This window comes from Nomascus leucogenys, chromosome 1a (genome assembly GCF_006542625.1).
Source record: "Nomascus leucogenys isolate Asia chromosome 1a, Asia_NLE_v1, whole genome shotgun sequence".
Classification (NCBI taxonomy): Eukaryota; Metazoa; Chordata; class Mammalia; order Primates; family Hylobatidae; genus Nomascus; species Nomascus leucogenys.
In genome coordinates, this window is record NC_044381.1 from 21,386,907 (window position 1) to 21,408,611 (window position 21,705).

Here is a 21,705-nt window from a genome sequence, read left to right on the forward strand (position 1 = left end):
CATACCTATGAAAACAGCAAGAGAACAAATTACTTCTGTGGTACATATCCTGCAAAAATGCAAGAGCCACAATCAAGGGCAATTGACTTCTTCCTTGTAAGACCCTCTTTTTCTGGTTAAAAAAGTTTTTCTTCTATAAATCTAGTTCTCTAAGTCTCATAGGCCAGCCCTGAACCACATGGCCATGACTTGCATAAGGAAGTCTGGGAAAGTATCTGGCAAAGGGGAAGAAGAGAGCCATGGTTGTCTTAGGTTAGGGGTAGGCAAACTATAGTCTGTGGGCCAAAACTGGATGATCACCTAATTTTATAATGTTTTCAAGCTAAGAATAGTTTTTACGTAAAAATATATACCAGAGCATAGCCATCACGTCAAAACAAGAAAAGAAGAGAAAAGTGAACTTTTTATGTCATGCTTTTAAGGAACAGTAGATTGTGGATTATTTTGTTATCAAATTGGATGACAAAGTATGTGTTTATTGTGCAGTGATACTATACCTGTGCTAAAAGATAATATACATCAATATTCCCAGATTCATCACAATATTCCCAACTCACAGGAAGACAATGGTCAGAAAATGTGAAAATTTACAATGGAAAATGTCATCACAGCACAATTTCTTCTCAAAAATAACAAATAAAAGGGTTGAAACCAAAGTAATTTTCTGAGTGGCTTCTTTGTTGGCCAAGCAAAGAAAGCTGTTTACTGACGATGAGTTAATTAAATTATGTTTGATCACAGCAGCTGAAAAAATTGTTTCCCAAGAAAATAAACTTGTTTCAGACTATTAACCTTTCAGTGAGATCTGTTGTTTGAAGAGTTGAAGACACTGGGAGCAACATCAATAGTCAATTACAAAACAAGGTAGATGATTTTAAGTGGTTTTCCTTGGCTCTTGATGAGTTGACAGGTATTACCAATAGTGTTCAGTTGTTTATTCAAGGAGTGAATGCTGAGTTTAAAGTGACTGAAGAATTAGCCTCTATGAATTGTCTGCGTAGAACAACTATGGGCAAATATATTTTCAGAGAAGTTGGGAAAACATTAATAAAACCTGAAGTAGAATCTGCTAAGATGCCTTATAACTTATGGTGATAAAAATATGTATGGAGCAGAAAAGGCTTAGTTGGACAAATTAATAAAGCTTGTGAAAATGTGAGATACTTAAAGCCCATTGTTACTTATTATGCTGTTCATCAGCAGGTAATTTGCAGAAAGTGGTTGAATCTATTGTGTGTTTCTGACCCAGCAGTTCCCATGGTGAACTTCATTTACTCTGGTGGACTTAATAATCAATTCTGTAAGCTTTTGTCAAAAATAGAAGCTGAATATCCCGATTTGCCCTATCACACAGCAGCTTGATGGCTTAGCAGCAGTAAAGTTTTGTTGCAATTTTTGAAACTCAGGCCTGAGACTTCTGGAATGAGAAGAACCTCCCTCAATTACTGTTATTGAACATGAGTGGCTTTGAAAATTAGCTTTTGTGGCAGACGTCATCATGTTTCTCAATATAAAATTACAAGGCAAACAGAGCTTATGTCCAAAACTCACATTATGGTAAAGTCATTTTAACAAAAACTAATGCTGTTTCAATCACAAGTAATGTCAACCTGCTTAATATAGTTCCTGTGCCGTCAAAGTTTTAAAAAGAAGCAAGAGCTCCATTCCCACAAACATTTGCAGGAGATATATTTTCCAAGATCAAACTACAGTTCCAATAGCTTTTTTGGATTTCAATGCAAGTGGAAAGGAAATTTTCAAACATCAAAATCCATTTATTAAAGAAGACACAGATAAATGGAAAGACATCCTCTGTTCATAGATTGGAAAAATACCATTACAATGTTCATACCACACAACATGATCTACAGATTCAATACAATCCCTAAAAAATTTCAATAATGCTATTTAAGAAATAGAAAAAACAACATAAAATTTATATCAAACCACAAAAGGCCCTGAATAGCCAAAGCAATCTTGAACAAGAAGAACAAAGCTGGAGGTATCATACTTCTTGATTTCAAAGTACGTTACAATGCTACACTAATCAAAACGGTATGGTACTGGCATAAAAATATACAGATAGGCCAATGGAACAGAGCACAGAGCCCACAAATAAATCTACATATCTATGGTCAACTGATTTTAAACAATAACACACAAGGATCGACTCTTCATTAGATGGTGTTGGGAAAACTGGATATTCACATGTAGAAGAATGAAATTGGATCCTTATCTCACCCCATGTGATAAAGTCAACTAAAACAGATTAAATATTCAAACATAAGATCTAAAACTGTAAAATTACTAGAAGGAAAGATAGGAAGAAAGCTTCTTGACCTTGTTCTGAGCAATGATTTTTTGACTATGACCCCAAAAGCAAAGGCAACAAAAGCAAAAATAGACAAGAGGGATTGCATCAAACCAAAAAGCTTTTGCACAGCAAAGGAAACAACAGAATTAAGAGATGACTTACAGAATGAGAGAACTATTTGCCAACTATTTATGTGATAAAGGGTTAATATAAAAAATACAAGGAACTCAGCTTAATAGCAAAAAAAACAAATAAACTTATTAAAAAATGGACTAAGGACCTGATAGACATTTCTCCAAAGAAGACATACAAATGGCCAATAGATATAGGAAAAAATGCTCAACATCACTAATCATCAGAGAAATTTAAAACTACAATAAGATGTAACCTGAAACCTGTTAGAAAAGGTAACAAGTGTTAAGGATGTGGAGAAAAGGGAATGCTTACATACTGTTGGTGGAAATGTAAATTGGCAGAGCCACGAAAGAAAACCGTGTGGTTTCTCAAAATACTAAAAATAGAACTATATCTGATACTGCAATCCCACTTTTGAATATAAATCCAAAGGAAATGAACCTGGCATCCCAAAGAGATATCTGCACTTTTGTTCACTGCAGCATTATTCACAGTCGTCAAGATACGGAAACAACCTGTTTGTCAAAAGATGATTGGATAAAGAAAATGTATGTATTTGTGTGTAAATGAAGATATATTGAAGTTTTTATATATCCTTTGCTTTATTGAATCCTCTCAGCACCTCCAATAATTAAAAACATTATATCAGGAAGAACAAAAAGAGACTTGAGGCAAATTTACTGTCTGGTCCATTTCAGAAAGAAATTGCTGGCTTAGATCAATCATATTCTATCCCTTGGTGCTGGGAACATTGCTGAGTCACATAAAAATTTGGATTATTTTTAGCATGGGGATTACATTGAAATAATATGTCAATATTAGTAAGGATCTGATATTGTCTTATTAAGAAAAGTGGTTGTAGTTATTAGAGATACATGGCTACATCATTCTTATTGCCCGAGCTGACCTTGGGCAAACTACCAAGCATGTGAATGAGGCCATCCTAGACCAGCCAAGCTTTAAGCTGACTGCAGACATGTAAAGAGATCCAGGAGGGACCAGCAAAACCAGCCTAAATATGAATTGCCTAGGAAACCACAGGATCCTGAGAATGAATAAATGTTTGTGATTCTAAGCCACTAAGTTCTGGGGTGGTGTGTAACACAGCAATCTCTAACTATTATAGGTGACCAAGGTAAGTGTGTCAGATATTCTCTTTTTGCCCCTTCACAGTGCTGCAGGAGGCCAACCTATAACTGCAGCACAGGCTTCCCTTGCTTCAGGAGATCAAGAGAGAGGGGAATGAGGGAAGTGAAGATAGTAATTCCCTGAACCCCCTCCCTGTAGCGTCACTGTGGTCTGGCTGTGTTACTTGACCAAATGCCCCAAACACAGCTTCTTTGTGTTTTGTAACTACTCTCTCTCCTTTCTGCTTTCAGCTCAGGGGTGATTTGGGGGCCCCAATGTTACTGTGTCTCCCTTGTGATCTTTTTAATCCCTGCCCATACCTCTGTTTATAGTCTTTTATTAAATTCTTCAATGTTTCCTAATTTGATTGTACCATCTGTTTCTTGCTGGGACCCTGACTGATAGAGTAGGCCTTATCCAGAAGGTAACATCTCAGCAAAGACTTGAATGATCTGATGGAATGAGTCATAAAGATATCTGGGGAGAAATGCCAAGATCTTGCAGCAGCCAGGAGGCAGGGTGAGTGAGCTGGGCAGGAGTGTAGAAGACAAGGTCAAAGGGGCAACAGACAGTCTGCGTGTGTGTGTGTGTGTGTGTGTGTGCGTGTGTGTGCGTGTGTTGGGGATGGAGGTGTGTGGTGCAGGGGAGGGAGATCATGTATGGCCCTGTTGGCTTTTGTAAGAGCTTTCGCTTTTACTTAGAAAAAAATGGGGAGCCATTGGAGCCACGTATATCTAATTAAATCTAATAAGATTGCTTTCTGTGATGTGCTGACACTGGAGCTCTGTGATTTAGTACTGAATTTCTCCTCCCAGTCTTCGTGCCTGATGATGAATGCGTGGGCGTGTTGAGCCAGCCCAGCATGCTTGGGCCTGAGTTCAAGGCTTTGTGTCTCTCTCCTGATGCTGTGGGTGACATGACCTTCCTTACAGTACAGGATTCAGACTACAGTGTCTTTTTTTTTGTTAGCATATTCTTTTCAGCTCTGTTAATGACTTGGGAGTGGGCACATTTTCCTTACTCTCTTTTTTTTTGTTGTTGTTAAAGTCAATAGGCCCTTCTACACTGACTTCAAAACCTGTACTTATCTAAAGGGTCTTATACAATAGAGAACTGCTTAACTACTTCAGTGGAAATAATACAAGGAGTTGAAGAGAAATACTATCTGCCTGCCTACCTCTTAAAGATGGTAGTTTGTCTTAAATATTTAAAAGGCAGAGTTTTGCATGTACAATGTTTAGAACATATAGATTTGAAAGGTGTTTTAATCCTTTAAGTGAAATTTGCGTCTGAGCTGGGCCTTCTGGAATTAAGTCTAGCGCACCCTTCACAGGTTACATGAATAAAGGTGATTCTCTTGTAACTCCTGTGAAGGACCACCCTCTCTCTGCTGTTTCTCAGAAATATTCCTCAGGCTGAAAGTCAGTGAACCAGCTGTAGAGAGCTACAAACATCGGCATCAGATGTAGTTTGCCCAACTAAGTTAAACTGATCTTTCCTAAGTTGTACCTCAATCAAAATTTAACGATGAATTGTAGCTACATTCCTTCAGGCTCCATTCTTTGCTTTCAGCTCAGAAGGAAAGTAACCTATTTAGTTAATATGATTAATTAGGCAGGCAGAATCCTTTTCCTCCTGGCTAAGAACCAGGAGGATTCTGTTCTAATGTTTTTTTGTCCAGCCTTCACCTTAATTTCTTTCAAAATTTGTTATTATTGGCCGGGCGCGATGGCTCATGCCTGTAATCCCAGCACTTTGGGAGTCTGAGGCTAGCCGACCGCGAGGTCAAGAGATAGAGACCATCCTGGCCCACATGGTGTAACCCCACCTCTACTAAAAATACAAAAATTACCTGGGCATGGCAGCGCACACCTGTAGTCCCAGCTACTTGGGAGGCTGAGGCAGGAGAATCGCTTGAACCTGGGAGGCAGAGTTTGAAGCCGAGATTGCGTCATTGCACTCCAGCCTGGCAACAAAGCAAGACTCTGTCTCAAAAAAAAATTTAAATTTTTAAAAATTTATATCCCAGTGCATAAAGCAAGCTATTCAATAGGTATACAGTAGAAAGAGGATAGGACTAGGAGTCAGGGAACCAGGGTTTTAGTCATTCTTCTAAAACATATTAGCAGCTAGGCATGGTGGCTCACATCTATAATCCCAGCATTTTGGGAGGCTGAGGCGGGAGGATAACTTGAGGCCAGGAGTTCAAGACCAGCCTGGACAACATAGTGAGCCTTCATTTCTATATATACATATATATATTAGAATGTAGTAGTAGAATATATGTATATGTTAGCCAAACACTGTGGTGTGTGCCTGCAGACCCAGCTACTTGGAAAGCTGAGGTGAGAGGATTGCTTGAGCTCAGGAGGTGAGGCTGCAGTGAGCTATGATTGTGTCACTGTACCCCAGCTTGCGTGACAAAGTAAGATCCTGCCTCAAACCAAAACGAAGCCAAAAACAAAAAACAACAACCCTCCCCAACCACAACCCCCCACAAAAAGCAATTAGCCATATGACATTGAAGAATTGAAGATGAACCTGTATCCTTTTAGAATTTTAGTTCCCTTCTGTGTAAATTGGCTTGATTAGATTAAATCAGTGAAGTGTAAAAAATTTTGAGTTCCAAGATAAGACTTTAAGCTTACTAAAATAAAATTCCCAACAAATATAACCTATTATCATTTCATATGAGAAAACTTCTGTTTTCTTTTTTTAATAGCGATGGAGGGGGGGGGGGCCTCACTGTTGCCCAGGATGGTCTTGAACTCCTGGCCTCAAGTTAGCCTCCCACTTGGCCTCCCAAAGTGCTGGGATTATAGGTGTGAGCCACCATGCCCGGCCTGAGAGGGTACTTTTAACATTAAAACAAAACAAAACAAAGGAACAAAGCATAATCTCAGGAAAAGGGCAGTCCTTTAAATTGAATAAATTTATTTTTATGAAAACTTAATACATTGTCCATATTTTTTAATTTCAGAATTTGTCAGAGAAAACTTTGTCATGAACTGGCAACTTCTGAGATCCTTTCTGGTTCTAAAAGCCTATCTCTCTAGTCTTGTCAAAATAAATCTGGTGGCTGCTGACTTGGTCTCCAGAATGAGCTGGCTCCGTAAGGCCCTAGAATACGTCTTTCATCTTGGTATCTCCTGTGCCTACCACAGTGCCTGGTATAGCATTAGATTAAATAAATTAAAAGGTGAAATGATCCCTGCTGAATTGCAGTTCCTGTATGGAAGGAGTATACCCCAGGAGGAGGGGGTGAGCCCATGGACTTCCAGCTTAACCCTAGATCTGCAGTAAAAGCAGTCAAATCGGTTCTAGGCTCCAAGTTTAATGGTCAGGTTCCTCAATCCTGCCCAAAATGTGAATCTAGGATAGGTGTCTGCTATGGTCTAAATGTTTGTGTCCCCCAAAATTAATGTGTTGAAGCCTAAACTCCAATGCAACAGGATTAAGAGGTGGGGTCATTGGGAGGTGATTAGTTTATGAGGACTCATGTAGTGACCTTATAAAAGAGGCTTCAGGTAATCTATTTCCCCTTCCATCCTGTGATGATACATAGAAGGCACCATCCATGAGGAATGGAACCTCACCATACACCAAATCTGCTGGCACCTTGCTGGGACTTCCTGGCTTGCAGAACTGTGAACAATAAATTTTTATCGTTTATAAATTACCCAGTCTAAGATACTTTGTTATAGCAGCCTGAACATACTAAGACAGTGTCAAAAGCAGACTCAACATCATTCTTTAAATGGGCATTTCCCTGTGTGTTCCTAAAACCAGGCTTTCTACAACAGAGGCAGTGTATTTATTCATTGAGAACCAGTGTGCTTGGATTCAAGTTTTGGCCTGGCCATTAGGTAGGTGCATGACCTTGGTCAAGATGCTTCACCTGCTGTACCTCAGGTTCCTTATTTATAAAATGTGGGTAATAACTGTAACTGCCTCATAAAGTTGTTCTGTGGATTAAATAAATTTATATACTTAGAACAGTGCTGTTTACAGAGTTATGTGTTTAATTATAATTTTGACTAATGAGCCTCAAGAAATATGGGAATAGAAGAAAAAATATTAAAATAGTCCTAAAAGAAATACTGGTGCATTTGGAAGACTGAAAGAGAATATCATCAAAGTCCATAAAAAGGGAATTATAATCCTTATAAAACTCCTTTCAAGCAAAGGATAACAGAGGTTGAATACCTTTAAGTAGGTTCAATATTGATTGATTGAATGATTGATTGTGACAGAGTCTCACTCCATCAGAGGCAGGAGAGCAGTGGCGCCACCTCGGCTCACTGCAACCTCCGCCTCCCGGGTTCAAGCGATTCTCCTGCCTTAGCCGCCTGAGTAGAGTAGCTGTGACTGCAGGCGCGTGACCCCACACCGGGCTAATTTTTGTATTTTTTTTTTTTTTTTTAATAGAGATGGGGTTTCACCATATTGCCTAGGCTGGTCTCGAACTCTGCCCGCCTCGGCCTCCCAAAGTGCTGGGATTACAGGTGTGAGCCAGCCCACCTGGCCCCAAGATTAATTTAGATCATTTCTTAGAGGGTGAATGCATAGTTGGTTATTGGGAAAACTGATAACGGTCTGTGATACATAATTACTTTTCTGAGGTGATGGGGAACCAAATTCTTCTTACAAATGAGAAACAGAACTTCTTGTCTACGCATTAAAATGACTTTGGAAACTTAGAAAAATATCAATGTCAAGGTCTGGCAGCAGAGCTTTTTCAACCAAGTGATGAGGCCCAGACACTTATTTTTTTATTTTTATTTTTTCCTAAGGGTGCCCCAGGGTTTAGAAACAACTAAGTCAGATATTTTTAGAGTAATTTGTCTTAACTCTTTCATCTTGCGTATAATTTTCATTCTGTCATCCACAACCGGAATTCCATTCCGTCATACCAGCCTCTCCTCATTTTTTCTGCTGGCTCTTTTCAGCGTGTTTCATCGTGGCTGCTGTCGGTCTGTTACAGCCTTCCCACGTGGGAGCCCCCGCCCCGCCCCAGGAGAAAATACATGTTTATCATTCAGTAAGTATTGGGCAAAATCGTAACAGAATAATTACTCGCGCCAATTCCCCCCAGATTAGATCAGCAGAAACACTTGGGCTAGAACTACCTCAGGACTATCTAACAAGTGGATATACCACAGTGGCGTGGAGAGCTGCAGTGTTCTGTGTTGGCCAAATGAAGTAAAGACACCAAGTAGCTACTAGGCGAAGAACGAAGCGTCTTCGCGGCAAGTCGGCTGTCTGCTTTAAATTTTCTGAATCCTTAATGTTATCAGTATTATTTATTTCCCCGGGGAAACAAAATCTCCAAATACCAAGAAGCTGTTTTGTATTGCCAAAAGCTGCATGGGGGCAGGCTGCCAATAGGACTACCTGGGCACGCTGCGGTGGCATCTCTAGGCAGTTTCCTTTAATCTGCTTTTCCTTGGGCTAACTCCTCACTGCGGTGCTGCTCCACAGCCAGCCCCCGCGCGCAGCCCTCCCCGCACCAGCTCCGCTGCGGAGCTCTGGTCTGCCGCCCACGCTGCCTTTCAACCGCAGTGCGCGGCGCGGGCCTTAGACGCGCGTGCGCGCGAGCCGAGGAGGGCGGGCCGCAGCCGGAGGAGGCGGAACAGGGCCTCGCGATGTGCAGCCCATTGGCTCTCTCCTGCAGTCCCCGCCCCTGGGCGTTCGAGGCGGCGGGGCGGGCCACGTCAGGCATCCGGCGCTGGGCTGAGCTTGTGGCAGAAGGGAGGTAAGCGGTGCGGGGCGGCGGGCTGCCACCGCTGCCCCCTGCTCGGGAGCCGCCGGGTCGCGTCGCCTGCGGCCCGGTCGGCTTGCATGGAGGGCGGCTGAGGCCTTGCGGGGCTGGGGCTGAGCTGGGAGACGGGGCAGTGGAGCATGTGGCGGCAGGGCCGCGTCGCGGCGAGGGGCAGCCGGGAGGGGGGCTTTTTGCCCTCGTCCGGTCCTGCTGGGGCTCTCAGCTTCTGGAGGACTAGGCCTTCTGAGGTTACGGAGCTCCGAGATACCTGGGTAGGGCTGGCTGTGGTGGCTGCGGTGGGACTCAGTGGGATCTCGACTCGGAAGCCGGTCGGCCCGATCCTTGCATTCTTAGCTGCAGCAGGTTGCAGTCGTCCCACTCTCCTTCGACCGGTTCCCTAGTTGGGGGCAGAGCAGGAGATTCTGGCCGCGTCCTGCCTGGCCTGGGGTGACTGTCTCCTCATTCCCGGTGACTCACGCAGATCATGTCCACTTATAATGCAAAGGCTTATGGGTGAGCAGGGCCTGTTTTCAGCCTCCTAGTTCTCTGGCTCCGTCCTCACTTGCGGCAATTACTTGAAGAAAGTATGTTAGATATATGTTTTGAAATTTTCGCAGCAGCTAACGTGTGGAGACGTGCAGTTATGTTGCATTTACCCTTCATGAGTTTTAGTTTCAGCTGTGGCGTCCTGATATCTCAGTGTGGTTCCTGAATTTGGAGCTTTTGAAATGAATGAAATCCTGCCGATTTCATGCAGTCATTCATTCATACATTCCAAACTTTTTTGATGGATTCCTTAATGGTCAGCCTCATACCAGATGCTAAAATCGGCATTTCCTGCGTTTTCTTCCAGTTTATATGCTAGTTTTATTGTCTAGATTTGAGTTGGAATTTTTTTTTTGTTATTTTCAGGTTCTAGTATCCCTGAAACCATCGTGGCTCTGAGGGTGTAATCCTGATAACTGTATCATTAATGACCCCAGGTTTCAGTGGTCTATCTGTAAGAAGGGGAATGGGATTAGTATAATTTTGAGATTTTCAAGGAGAGGAGGGGTAGATGGCATGTTTCCTGAACTGTGTTAGCAGTTAGGAAGTAACTTTTAAAAACACAGGATGCATTTTATGATTATATTTTACTGTGTCAACGAACATTGTGTCTGTCCACATTCACTTTTTGACTACCAAGCAAGTGCATGTTTACAATTTTGATTCACATCCAATTCCTGCGTAGAAAGCACTGTGACTCATCTAAATTTTGAAATGAAGTAATCATGAGCTTTTTAATGTTACATGCAAAGGTGTGATATTGAAACAATTGCATAAAAATGCAATTTTCATAGGATTTTGACTTGCTTTTATAGATTAGTGGAAGCTAAAACCTCTGCCTTGATTATTTGCTTACTTAATCAATGTTAGGTAGTTACCATCGCTTGGCTAATATTTATCAATATCATATCTATTTTAACATTTGTTTCCTTAACCCCAGATTTACTGGATTTCAACTGATTGTTGCCTCCAGTTGACGCCTGATAACCAAAAGGTTATCAGGAGGAGCCGGAGGAGGCGGAACAGGGCCTCGCGCCCTGTAATAAATAGTTCGAAATAAAAATTTTCATGGAAGTGTAACCAGAGTTTTTCATTTGTTGATTGATTGATGGTGCTTACCAGTATATCGTTTGGCCTTTTTCCCCCATCTAAAATGATTTATGAAACAGTCTGAGACATAATATTCTTAGCTTCACGATACTTTTGGGATATTGTCCACAAATGATTAGTTGAATTAAATTGTTTATATCACTATTAGGAGTTTGGAAAATTTAAGAACATACAACATTTTAAAATTTTGCATTTGCTATTTTTTTGTTTGTTTGGAGACAGGGTTACTCTGTCGCCCAGGCTGGAGTGTAGTGCCGCGATCTCGGCTCACTGCACCCTCCGTCTCCCAGGTTCAAGTGATTCTCCTGCCTCAGCCCCTCAGCTGGGATTACAGGCGCATATCACCACACCCAGCTAATTTTTGTATTTTTAGTAGAGACGGAGTTTCACCATGTTGGCCAGGCCGGTCTCGAAATCCTGACCTCAAGTGATCCCTCCGCGTCGGTGCTACATCTTTCAGTTCTAGAACTGGACCTGATCAAGATTGGAAGGTTAAGGGGGAAAATTCAATAGCTGAGGACATTAACATTCTAGCGGGAAAAAAACACAATGAGAAATAATAACTATATTTGGAGGAAGTGTAAGGAAATAATAGTGTCAGGATTATTAGTCTATAGCAAATCTTGATCTTAATCAGTATTTCTTGATGTATAACAATGAACTTGGTTTAAGCACAAAAAGAAAATTAGGGTGATAATTTAAATTTTGATCAAGTAGGTAGTACGTATTTCTTTAGGAGATGAGAAATCTATAGATCTAGAGATGTATGGTATACTTACATGAGTATAAGTCTGTGATTCACAATTAGTAATAGATTGATGGAGGTTTTGTTACTGTTTCCACATGATAAGAAACAAGATTTGCTAAGCTGATAGGGCAAGGGATATTTGTGAATTTCCTCCATGTAAATGATTTGAAACAACAAAGTTTTAAGTGATGTGGAAGAGCCCATCTATCTTCAAACAATGGATTGAAATGTAGTTTTTATAACCCTCTAAGTACTTCTGGCCTCATAGTTTTTTGTTTTTTTTTTTTCCCTACTCAGGTCATATTGAAAGTAATAAAATTGTGTTTATGATTTTAAAAGTTTATATTGGCTTTCATTTAATTAGTCTGAGTTACTTAAGTTTTATATATTTTGAAGATGTTTCAAAACCCTTGACTTTAAATACTGTATAGCTTTCCACTGTTCATGATGGGAAAGCATTTCTTTTGGCCAAAGGAAGTTGAGAATCCAACTCGCATAGATAGTCAGTTTATTACTATTATTTATTTAAAGATTTATCTTTTTACTTGCCTAGGGACCAATGAAGCATCCACTGAAGCTCCTAAACTGGAGATTTATGCCTTCGAAGGTATCTTCTAATCTCCTTTTGGTCAGATGAGTTCTTGCTAATTTGGCTGATACGTATGTTGAACAAATGTAATACAGTAATTGTGGGTGTTGTAACTGTAGTTTTATGAAGTTTTTTGGCTGCCAGGGTGTATCTTTCCCTTCTCTCTTGACAAGTCTTTCTATTTGGCCTACCTGCTTTCATAATTTATTCTTAAGTTCTAATCTGTTTCCCAATCATTGCGCATGTTGGTTTATGTAACCAAACCTGATTTTAGTATATGCTATTAGGACATACACATGGAGAAGAATGGAGGAAACTTTTTATTAAATGTTTTTAATTGTTGAAACATTTAAGTAAATGTGATTTTTAAAGAGTCATAGTTATTAAAGGTATTGTATTCATTATTTTTTATTTATTCCTTCATTCAGCAAAGACAGCAACTACTTTGGTGCTAGGTCCTTAACTTTTCTTTAAGGAACTTACAGTATTGCATGGACTTCATAAACAACACCAAAATACAATGGGATAAACATTATAATTAGTCGTTCACATAGTATAGTGGGGGATAGAGAAAACTGTGTGTGAGGTTTGAGGAGATTCAGAGAAGGCTTTATGGAGGAATTTTCGTCTGAATTGAAGTTTGAAAGTGAGTAGGAATTAGTTGGTTAGAGGATAAGGCATTCCGGGCACAAGAAAGCAGTGAGGACAAACAGATAGGTTAGAGACAGAACATAGACCTTTAATGTGTTAAGAAAGAGAATAGAGAGATGAACTTTAAAAAGTAAACAAGGGGTAAATAATGAAAGTTCTGTTCCACACCATGTTAGCCATTTTGAACTTTAATCTGGAGGCTATGGTGATCCATGAGTAATAGATTTTAAGTGGAAGAAAGTTAACATCAGTTTCATGAGGCAATGTGAGGAATGAATTGTGGTGGAGTAAGGCAAATATTTGCATTACATATGACAGAACTCCGAAAATGCAGTGGTGCTGGAGAGAACAGGATGAATTCCGGATATATTAAGGTGATTGAGTTAGTGGCCAGATGGATGTAGGGGATGAAGAAGTGATGGAGTCAAGGATACCTCCTAGGTTTATGACTTCCCAAGATAGGAATCACATGAGCAATATCAGATGTATGGGGAGAATAAGATCAGTAGTCTTGGACATGGGTTTGGGTCACACAATTGGTGCTGTTCGGTGGGCATTTATTTGGTTGCTTTGGTCTGGAGATAAAGAGAGGATTCTAGGCTGGAGATAGAGATTAGGAAGCTATCAATTTATAGGTAGTTAAAACAATCTGAGAATGGATGATGCCTAAGGGAGTTTGTAGAATAAGAAAGAATAAAACAGAAGGGAAACCCTGGGAAATACCACCCTGTAGGAAAGATGACCCAGTGAAAAAGACAGAAGGAACAGTCTGATGACAGTGGATGTCTAGAAGATAAGGAGGGAGAGAATCCAACAAGAAGAGACTGGTCAGATGCCATAGGGAATACGAGAAAGAGCTAACTACAGTTTTTGGAAGGTTTCCCAGATAGGCCAGGATCATTAATTTGTAATAATACTAGTTCATATGATTCTGTGACTTTTGGCAGCAAAATTCACTAGAACCAGAGATGATAAATAGTTGGATTGATACAGTATTTGGATTTTGTTATGTGCGTATGGTAAGAATGCAAAGGAGTTGAAAATATTGGTGAAAGAATGGTTAGAGTGATGGAATGTGAAGTTTAGACTGGATAGGGATGACGATAGAGCCAGTAGGAGCTGAAAGATTGAGATAACATAATTGGTTCAAAGGATTAAAAGTCTGGATGAAGTAAATATACAAGTGTTTGTAGCTAAAAGGGAGATAATGAAAAGGATAGAAATCCTCTGGTCAGAGTAGAATATTGGAATTTAAGATTTTTAGGGTGCAGATGGCGTGTAGGGTTTGGCTGTGGATCTAGATGGTAGAAACGGAGGTGTTCAGGAACAATGAGACTGGTGGTGCATTGGATGAATTGCTCACCCAGATGACTGTAGATGACTGTGGTACCCAGGGAGGAAGGGTACCACCTTTTTACCATACGCACATAACATGGAAGAATGTGATCCTAATTTCTGAGGTTTGGATTGCCTATGGTGGTGATCACTATAGATGAGAGATGAAGATACGTAGATGTTATGCCCTCAAAAATACAGGGGGTGGGGGTGGAATGGGGTAAGTGGTCTGGAAACATTCTTCTGGGCCTTGGGACTTGGAAGGATGATTAGCCTTTACTGATGGGGGCCACCAAAGAAGGGGAGTTTAGTTTCTATTAGGCCTAGGAGGTATGCGGAGCATCTAGTGAAGAGGCTGAGGATTTAAGAAAGCTTATTGACTATGGTATCAGTGTAAAAGCTTGGGAAGGAGTGAGAGAGCGAGGAAAAATTATTTAGAGGAGAAAACAGGTTAGAAAGAGCTTAGATTTGGGTATAAGGGTGACAGCGCTTTTCTGAAGCATATGGCTAGCTTTTAGTAGTTGGGACTTTAAATTTTGATGAAGCTTTCTGTTGTCAACGTTTACCCATCAAGTCATTATAGTTTCTGTCAGAGTAGGACAGTTGGCATAGTACTGTTTCTAAATTTAAAAATAACATATATGTCTCCAGTGAATATTTGTGTTATCTGTCGGAGAAAGGATGGACAGTGTGGCCTATTTGCTTTTATGTACCTTTTCCTGATCTTTGAACTCCCAAAATACTTTTGCAAATACATTTCATCATGTGTGCCAATTCTTATCTATTGGTAGGATTAGAAAGTTATGTTGAGTATTTTTAGGTCAATTCTGGGCCCATAGTTATAGGAAATGCCTTAATGTGAATGGCAATTGCCATGAATGTGGGAGGTTGGCATACCTGCATTTACCTAAGATTGCCATCTGTTATTTTCTGACCTAGAGTCTGTTTCTAAGGACAGCTCCTCACTCGTGCACTAGGTCTTACTCCTTTTACCTTCCCAAGGATTTGGCTCCAGCATCTCTCTCTCTGAACATTGCATTTCCCCTCATTACTGGATTATTCCCTTCATTATGCAAGTATGCTGGGATTTTTCCATGTTAAAATAATAGCTTTTGACCTCATTCCTGCTTAAGCCACTGCACAATTTATTTGTTACCCCTTATGGTATAACTATACTCCTGTCCAATTACTTTCCTTCTATTCTTTCTTAAACCCACTTTAATCAGGCTTTCTCCCTCACCTCTATCAAAAAATTACTCTTACTAAAAGTAACTTTTCTAAGAAGTTACTTTTCTGAAAGTGACTTTATTTTTCATCTAGAGACAGAGTCTTGCTCTGTTGCCCACTCTGAAGTGCAGTGGTGTGATCATAGGTCGCCACAGCCTTGAACTCCTGGGCCCAAGTGGTACTTCTGCCTCGCCTCCTGAGTAGCTAGGACTGCAGATATGTGCCACCATACCTGGTTAATTTTTCTATTTCTTGAAGCGGTGGGGGTCTTACCATGTTGCTCAGGCTGGTTTTGAACTTCTGGCTTCAAGCAATCTTCCTGCCTGGGTCCAGAGTGCTGGGATTATAGGCGGAGGCACCATTTCTGGCCCTTTCATTTTCCTAAATCTAAAGGTCTGTTCCAAATTTTTACCTCTCAGTTGACCTGTCAGCATTTTTTTTTTTTTTTTTTTTTTTTTTTTTTTTTTGAGACAGCTAGTCACTCTCTGCTTCTCTATTTTTATTTTTGAGACTGAGTCTTACTCTGTTGCCCAGTCTGGAGTGCAGTGGCATGACCTCGGCTCACTGCAACCTTCATCTCCTGGGTTCAAGTGATTCTTCTGCCTTAGCCTCCTGAGTAGCTGGGATTACAGGCATGTGCCACCACACCCAGCTAATTTTTGTATTTTTAGTAGAGATGGGGTTTCACCATGTTGGCCAGACTGGTCTTCAACTCCTGACCTCAAGTGATCCACCCCCTCAGCCTCCCAAAGTGCTGGGATTACAGGTGTGAGCCACAGTGCTGGCCCAATCTCTGCTTCTTAAAACACTTTCTTCCCTTATTAGCAAAAATACCACAATTCCTGGTTTTCCTCCTACCTCATTGTCCCTTTTTAGACTCCTTTACTGGTTCTTCCTTATCTCCCTGATAAGAGTGCTGTTAACATTGGAGTGCTTCAGGGCTCAGTCATTAGACCTTATACTTCTGAATCATATCATTCAGCCTTTAAATATTAGCTTTATTGTTATTTATTAATTTAATTTTATTATTTTTTTTGAGATGGTCTCGCTCTGTCCCCCAGGCTAGAGTGCAGTGGCGTCATCTCGGCTCACTGCAAGCTGCACCTCCCGGGTTCACGCCATTCTCCTGCCTCAGCCTCCCGAGTAGCTGGGACTACAGGTGCCTGCCATCACGCCCAGATAATTTTTTGTATTTTTAGTAGAGACGGGTTTCACCGTGTTAGCCAGGATGGTCTCGATCTCCTAACCTCGTAATCTGCCCACCTCGGCCTCCCAAAGTGCTGGGATTATAGGCGTGAGCCACCAAGCCCGGCCAATTTATTTTTTGAGATGGAGTCTCCGTCTGTCACCCAGGCTGGAGTGCAATGGCATGATCTCGACTCACTGCAACCTCCGCCTCCCGGGTTCGAGTGATTCTCCTGCTTCAGCCTCTTGAGTAGCTGGGACTACAGGTACGCACTACCACACCAGGCTAATTTTTGTATTTTTAGTAGAGACATTGGCCAGGCTGATCTTGAAAAACAATCCACCCGCCTTGGCCTCCCAAAGTACTGGGATTACAGGTGTGAGCCATGGCACCTGGCCTAAATATTAGCTTTAAATACTAGTAATACCCTACTAGCTTCCAAATTTATATTTTCAGCCTGGCCTTCCCTTGAACTCCTGACTCCGTATATCCAGTGCCTACTCAGCATTTTCTGTTTGGATGACTAATATATATTTCAAACTAAACTCTGGAATTTCCTTTTTTACCTATAATCTTCCCTATTTCAGTTAACAGAAACTCCATCCTTTTTATGACATAGGCTAAAAACCTGAGTATCATCCTTGACTCTTCTTTATCTCACAATCTATATATATACTGTTACTTTGGAAAGTGTGTTGACTATACCTTCACAGTGTATTTAGAATCCAAGTACTTGTCACTACCCACTGCTCTCACCCTAGTCTAGGCACCCATTGTTTATGTCCCGATCTTTCAGTAGCCTCCATATTAGTTATCAATTGTTACCTACTCCTAACATTTTGTGGCTTAAACCAACAGTTATTTATTAGTTTGTGATTCTGTGGTTGGCAGCTTAGGTTGGGCTTGGGGTAGATGGGGGGCAGCTCTTTTGCTGGTCTTGCCCATGCTCGCTCATGTAGTGATGGGCACTGGTAGGTTTGGAGGCCTCAGCTGCGATGGCTTATCTCTGCTCTACGTGGTCAGTAAACTATCTCATGTTTGTGTTTCTTTACATGGTGGTCTAATGGAAGCAAGATAACAAGAGGAAACTACATGGCCTTTTGAGGCCTGGACTTAGAACTTCTACAGCTTCACTTTCTCTGCTGTTGGTGAGAGCAGGTCACCAGGTCAAGCCAGATGAAGGGGATAGAAAATTAGTCTACTTTTTTTTCTGAGGGGAGCAGCAAAGTCATTTTGTAAAGTGGTTTGTATACAGAGATGGGGAGCAATTGGAGGCCATTTTTTGCAAACTGTCCTGGCCTTCTAATGGATTGCTTCTATCTTTCCCCTTACAGTATTGTCAGAACAGCAGCCAGAGTGATTTTATAAAAACATGAGTTAGATCTCTTCTCTGCCCCAAACTCTCCAGTGGCTTCCCGTTGCCACCCAAAGTAAAAGGCAGTCTTGGGATTGTCCTGTGAGGTTTGCCATGATCTGACCCATTTGTTGCCTCTCCAACTCCATTTACAACCACTCTTTCCCTCTCTTGCTTAATCTGCTCAAATTAGCCTCTGCTGTTCTTCAGACATCTGAGGCATGCTTTCACCATGGCATTGGCACTGCTACTCTTTCCGCCTAGAATCTTCTTTTCTGAGATGGTGAAACTGCTCTTTTACTCCCCTTCAGGCTACTCGGGTATTTCCTCAGCCTTTCCCTGACCATCCTTTTAAAAATAGAAACCTCTCTCTCTAATACTGTCTATCCTCCACCCTGGTTTACTTTTATCCATAGCACTTATCTTCAGAAATGCTATATAATTTACTATTTTGCTTATTCTTGTCTTCCCTCTACTAGGAACGTAATCTATAAGGGCAGGGATTTTTCTCTGTATTCCCAGTGATTAGTATAGTGTCTGATACAAGGTATGTATCTCATAAATATTTCTTAAATGAAGGAATGAAAGGTACTGCAACCTTTTTCAGGCTTAGATATCTCTTCCATTCTTTATGGAAAAGCTCTGGGCCATTATCTGAGGAAATTCCTGGTCTCCTTTGCAGGTACTTTTGCAATCACTATTTATTTATTTATTTATTTATTTAGATGGGATCTTGCTCTGTTGCCCAGGCCGAAGTGCAGTGGCACGATCTTGGCTCACTGCAACCTCTGCCTCCTGGGTTCAAGTGATTCTTGTGCCTCGGCCTCCCAAGTAGATGGAATTATAGGTGTGTGCTACCAAGCCTGGTTAATTTTTGTATTTTTAGTACAGATGGCACTTCACCATGTTGGCCAGGCCAGTCTCGAACTCCTGACTTCAAGTGATCTTCCTGCCTTGGCCTCCCAAAGTGCTGGGATTACAGGTGTGAGCCACCGTGCCCAGCTGCAATCCATTTTTTAAAAGAGGTCTTCTAGACCAAGTATTCTTCCACATCCAGACTCTCATTTATTCTTTGCAAGAAGATTATCATGTTCTCTTAACTATATGCAATACCTTTCTTGATGCTTAATAGCAACCTCTTCACTTTGAGTTGTAAATCATAACATTTTTTGTACAAAGCAAAGCTGAAACAGGTGAAAGGAATAGTCTAGGGCAGAAAATTTTCAAACCTTTTCTAAGGTCTTAGACTCTCTCCCCACCTCCACATATCTTACTGAGAACTTCAGGTAAGAGAAATGTTTTATTATTCAAAATAAAGGTTTTATTATTCAAAATAAAGCTATTTTACATTTGAATTTATAGCATACTCTTACTATAAAGTCAATCTGAACCATGTAGCTATTATAAGGAGCGTAATATTGAAATGAATGATTATGAATAAAAATGATAATCTCTATATGTCTCAGCCTCCAATTTATTTTTGTATTGTGATTTTGTATTTTGGTTTTATTGCAGACCATCAAGGAAATTTTCATCCACACAGATTAGCAGCTGAAAATGGTAATAATTTTTCTTAACAGTTCACATTGCAATCTTACTATCTCTAGTTACTTTCTTTTTCTATATTCTTTTATTTTTAAAAATGTCTTACTAAAACATACACACATTAGTAGGGAATATAGTCAATGAACTTAATTTCAACAACATCAACATTTTGTCAATCTTGTTTTTCTCTCTAACATTTTTTCTTCCCTAGTAATTGTCTTTAATTAATAAGGACTTCTTAATGTACTATTACTAGGCCATTGATTATCAACCCTAACAAAATTAATACCAATTCCTAAATATTACCCAATACAGTCCATATTTAAGAATTTCTCAGTTGTGCCAAGGTTGTCTTAGTAGAATTGGTTTTTTGAAATCAGAATCATGTAAGTTTCCCAAATATAATATAATTTGGTTACTATGTCTGTTTAGTCACTTATTCTGTACAATCCCTCCACTCCTTCTTTTTTCCCATGTCATTGATTTGTTGGAGAAACCAAGTCCTTTGTCCTGTAAAGTGTCCCAAATTCTGGACTTGATCTATTGCTCTGCAAGTGGTATTGTCCTGGAAGAGGTACCTTGTTCCTGTATCTCATGTGTTTCTTGTAAATTGGTAGTTAAATGTAGAGAGTTGTGTATGTTAGTGGCAACTTTTTTTTAGGTAAGAGTATTTTTACAGAAGGCTGTGTATATCCTATTCCATCACCCATGAGGATACAATGTGTGGTATTACTTTTAACGATGCTAAGATGAATCAATGGATTCAAGTGGGATCATCCTGATCCCTCTAATATAAAGTTCCCTATCTTCCTTTAACTTAATAGTTTTAGCAACAGTTGATGATTCATTCACAAATCAAATTATATATTAACAAAGTAACTTCATATTGGTAAAGATTTTTCTTAAGCACGTAAGTATGCTTTCATTTTTTCTTTCCTCACATTTCTTTTTACAATACAATCAATTTTTTCCCTGCCCCCTCATCCTACATTTATACACGTACACAGTGCCTTCAGTACATGTTGAACATTTGACATAAAGCCTGTAAAGAGATGTGAAATGGAATGGATAACAGAGGAAGGCAAGGTAGGGAAGTAAGGATTATCTACCCATCTACCTACTAACTTACCTGTCTCCTCTCCTTCTCTGTATCTTACTGGTTTCAATTTATAATATTTTAAAAGTTATGTGGAGTAGGTATGGATTAGAGGGCCACTGAGGCCTTACAGGGATGGAAAATTGGTTAGGACCTGGGCAGGTGTTGACTGCAGCATTGGTGTTAGGTATGAATTGAATATAAATCCAATCTGCAGCTAAGCACACACATTTTAACATTTGTTGTGTATAGTCAAGATTGGCCCCAAATAAAATTGAGAAGCAGGTGAAGCTTATACAGTCTGCATCCTTTTATCATATAGCCTTTCTTAGCTGATATGGACAAAAGTAAATTGAGCTTCCAAGAATTTAGGAGACTCATGCATTGCTGCATTATTTTAGAAATGGATAAATGATTTCGACTTCTGCATCTTACTGTATGACTGCTTTGTTCTTTCAGTTATCTGAACCCCAAACTTTGGAGTCATCCTTCACTCTTCTCACATTTCATGTCTAATCCATTAGCAAATCTTACCAAATATTTCTGAAATACTTATAACTGCAGGCATGTATCCTTTGACCAAATGGAGACCTAATGTATATATAACATGGTGACTATACTTAATGATAATGTATTGTATAGTTGAAATTTACTGAGAGTAGATTTCAAGTGTTCTCACCATACACACACACACACACACACACACACAATGGTAATAAGATGAGGTGATAGATATGTTTGATTGTGGAAATCATTTCACACTGTATACATATATCAAAACATCTGGTTTTGTACCCTAAATATATACAGTTTTTATTCGTCAATTGCTATGGTTTGAATGCTTGTCCCTTTCAAAACTCATGTTTAAATTTAATTGCCATTGGCCAGGTGCTGTGGCTCATGCCTGTAATCCCAGCACTTTGGGAGGCTGAGATAGGTGGATGGCTTGAGCCCAGGGGTTTGAGACCAGCCTGGGCAAC

At 40.2% G+C, this 21,705-nt stretch overlaps 1 protein-coding gene across 3 annotated transcripts in view; it reads left to right on the forward strand.

Annotated features, from left to right (window-relative positions):
* Positions 1–9,276: 9,276 nt before the first annotated feature.
* The window catches only part of FOCAD (focadhesin), a 319,501-nt gene continuing 307,072 nt past the window's right edge, over positions 9,277–21,705 (forward strand). The window contains exons 1-2 of one of the 3 annotated variants that reach the window (XM_030819627.1): positions 9,312–9,332; positions 19,600–19,644. Coding sequence is in view for 1 of the 3 variants with exons in the window: in XM_030819549.1 (XP_030675409.1) it covers positions 19,512–19,644 (133 nt within the window). In the remaining 2 variants the exon portion in view is untranslated. Of the gene's footprint in view, positions 9,333–19,042; positions 19,645–21,705 lie in introns of those variants that run through there. The other 2 variants (XM_030819707.1, XM_030819549.1) reach the window with 2 other exon arrangements.